Source organism: Cryptomeria japonica, chromosome 9 (genome assembly GCF_030272615.1).
Source record: "Cryptomeria japonica chromosome 9, Sugi_1.0, whole genome shotgun sequence".
Classification (NCBI taxonomy): Eukaryota; Viridiplantae; Streptophyta; class Pinopsida; order Cupressales; family Cupressaceae; genus Cryptomeria; species Cryptomeria japonica.
This window is the reverse complement of record NC_081413.1, coordinates 587,867,395-587,870,848: the sequence shown is the minus strand read 5'-3', so window position 1 is coordinate 587,870,848 and position 3,454 is coordinate 587,867,395. Positions and strand designations below refer to the sequence as shown.

The 3,454-nt window shown below is 34.4% G+C and overlaps 1 protein-coding gene across 1 annotated transcript; it reads left to right on the top strand.

The window, feature by feature from the left end:
- The first annotated feature begins 1,690 nt into the window (after nucleotides 1–1,690).
- On the top strand, nucleotides 1,691–2,308 carry LOC131858537 (pathogenesis-related protein STH-21-like). The gene is made up of 2 exons (XM_059211810.1): nucleotides 1,691–1,858; nucleotides 1,949–2,308. Exons 1-2 carry the CDS (start codon nucleotides 1,691–1,693, stop codon nucleotides 2,306–2,308), a joined length of 528 nt encoding a protein of 175 aa, XP_059067793.1.
- The last annotated feature ends 1,146 nt before the right edge of the window (nucleotides 2,309–3,454 follow it).

The following is a 3,454-nucleotide window of genomic DNA, read 5'->3' as shown; positions in this document are numbered from 1 at the left end:
ACAACAAGCAAAGAGATGAAGAATTTCCAGTCTTGCAAACTAGGTCGAATTTCCAGTTCCTCCAAGAAGTTTTCCAGAATTTCTTTCCAAAAATCCCCCTCTTCCTTCTTCCCGTGAATCCTAGGAATAGCATGAAAAATTCCCTTTTAACCTAAACTTCTAGGTTAAAAGTTTCCCAACCAATTAGATTTAAATATTTAAAAAGTAAAAACAATCAGATTTACCCCTTTTTCCAAAAATAATTATTTTCTAACAATTGAAATGAAAAAAAAAAAGTCAAAAGGAAAAGCTTTTACAAATTTCTATAACCCAAAATAGTTTCTTTCAACATAATCATTTAACATTTAAATGGCTAGACAATTATTTATTCCATTCCACCAAAACGCATTATGCAACTTAACACAATAAATTAAGCTAGTTACCATTTAATCTAGCAATCATTAATTTGAATAAATCAATAATCACAGAGCATAATAATTAAATAATTACGCCAACATAGGATAGCATCATCCATTTAAATTAAATAACCATTTAAATAAACGAAAAACATGCAAAACCAAGAATGATCAAATGACGACTCTCAAATGACCAAACCAAGACACCATGACACACATAACAACCTGACAAGAAAACACAACCAACTGACAACACTCATAATAGTGTAACTGCGGTCAAGCTAGGTACAACAGCTATCTCCTCCACTCTCATCAGATAAATAAGGCATGCTCAGACCTGTGAAACCAGGTGGAGTCAATATCCCGTACCTATCTGGTACTAGTACCTGCAATGTCTTGCACCAAAGAACCACACGTCCATATAGACCTATACACACACACACACACACACACACACACACACACACACACACACACACACACACACACACATATACAGACATGACATACACACCGATGAAGGAGAATTGTGGCGTTCCCTGTCTCATCGGAGTGAGCGAAGGAAAATCATCCCCTCGCATCCCAATACACTTCCAAACATGCAACATATAAATAACGCATCACAATATAAGGGAAAAGTCTCAGTCCATGATAATGATCCAAACCATTAATCATATGCACTGAGATACTACATAAAACCATACACCATAAATCTAGATAAAGCAAGAAATAACATCACATAGCATCCGAATCAATATACAATAATGTTCCACTGAACAGTCACTGAAGTAACTCAAAACATACAAAAGAGGTTGATCGATGAGGGGTGCTACATCCTTTCCCATATGCAAGAAGACCCCAATCTAATACACGATCTCTACCATCCATATGTTGATAGACTACAAACTACCCATATGTGGAGGTGCTTCAAAGATGGCACTTTTAAATGTTATATAATTCGATAATCTAGATAGTACTATGGTCAAACAAGGTGACATATATGTGATCAGCATTTCCATTTGATTTTAATTTTTTTGTGATAGATATTATCATATATAAATTTAAATTACTGATAAATAATTGAAATGCAATATTCATTTGCTTGCCTACGCACATCTCAGGATAACTGTCTTGATATACATATCCGTTTCATTGTCGAAGTACAACATCGTATGAATTTTAATGAGAGCGGAGCGAGGAAGCTTCGAGAACAATAAGAAAATAAATAAATAGTAAAAGTGGGTTGCAAACATTCAAAACGTGTGATAAGCACCCGCTCAATGTGATAAGAAAAGATGGTGGCAGGAAGTTTCAGTATTGAAATAGAGTCTCCAGTGGAGGCAAAAAGGCTGTGGAAAGCAACTGTGGACACCCACAACTTATTGCCAAAGCAAGCACCAGCCCTCGTCTTGTTCAAGGTGATGGAGGAGTTGGCACCATTCGACACGTTAAGTTCACTCCAGGTAAGTAACATTTTGGTTTGCATCATGTTTATATTGTACGTCTCATTTTAACACCTAAAGATATTGTTTTTCAATCAAGTTTTGAACCAGAGACATTGTTTGTTACTAATAATACGATATGAAATTAAAATTGTTATTGCAGCCAACAAGGATTTTAGCTATATGAAAGAGAAAGTGGACTTAGTTGATGAGGCCAACTTGGTTTATGGTTACAGCCCTGTGGAAGGAGGAATGTTGGGGGAAAAGGTGGCATCAGTAAGCCACAAGATTAAATACACCCTCAAACCAGAAGGTAATGGTGGATGCATTACCACATTTACCTGCGACTACGATAACCTACCTGGTGTTCCCCAGGATGAAGCCAAAATTGAGGAGATCAAGGCCAAGAACACTGGTTTGTTCAAGCAGGTGGAGGAATATCTTATCGCCAATCCCACTTTATACTGCTAAATGGAGTATCAAGATCTCAATGGCAGCAGTGTCAGTGTCACTAAATAACAAGACATGCGTAATATCTCATACTGATGATGATAATAGGGAGGGTTCCACTCTTTGTCAATGGCAGTAGTGCCACTTAGATATACTTCAATAGGAAGATGTATGTCCTAGGCCTGTTAGCTGGGTCTTACTCACTTTTAGATTTTGGGTTTCCAATTTCACCCTCCTCGCACTTAATTAGAAGAAAACTGTGTGTTTTTCTGTAATAATAAGCTAAAGGTTGATGCTTTCTTAACTGTTCAATTATGGTTTTACAATTTTGAAATGTAAAAATATGGCTTTGTAGAAAAAAGTTTTCCAGTATGGATAACAAAAGTAATATATATAGAATTTGAAGTGAATATGTATTTTATTTGGGAGAATTCTTGTTCTTGTTATCACTGTATATAAGTTTTAACTGTTGAAGGTGATGGAGGAGTTGGTAGCACTCAGACATGTTAATTTTACTGCGAAGGAACACTTATTTGTACTATGCGAGCAGAAACAACCTTGAAAATAAATAAGAAACAGCTCCTAATGCAGCTATATACATGTTGGATTCCCATGAATTCTTGACCACAACAAGAGTCATTCATAGTACATGTAAAATTAGTCATAATTCACAATACAGATACAAAAATAATTCATAGCACATGTAAAATCAGTCATAATTCACAATACAGAAATAGAATTTGGAGTAGAAAATAAAAGATAGATTTAAACAAAGTTATGTAATAGATTTTGAAAGATGGATTAGGTTTTGGGTTGATGAAAGCTATTCTTAGTACCATTTATTTCAATGATTAAAAAATAAAATTTAATCAAATGCATATACAAGATGCTAATAAAGTTATTAAATAGATTTGAATGATGGATTATGTTTTTGGATGATGTAGACTATTCATAGTATCATTTACTTCAATGGTATCATTAATTTTGATGGTTAAAAAGTAAAATTTGACCAATTGGATAGAAAAGATCCTAAATAAAGTTATTAAATAGGTTTGAATGACAGATTAGGTTTTGGGTCGGTGAAGGCTCTTTTTAGTATTATTTACTCTGATGGTTAAAAACTAAGATTTGACCAATTGGATTGAAAATATCCTAAACAAAGTTAGT

Coding starts and splice junctions, on each gene's coding strand:
- LOC131858537 (XM_059211810.1), top strand. CDS start 1,691: ATGGTGGCAGGAAGTTTCAGTATTGAAATAGAGTCTCCAGTGGAGGCA. Junction 1,859..1,948: donor ACACGTTAAGTTCACTCCAG/GTAAGTAACATT, acceptor GTTTTGAACCAG/AGACATTGTTTGTTACTAAT.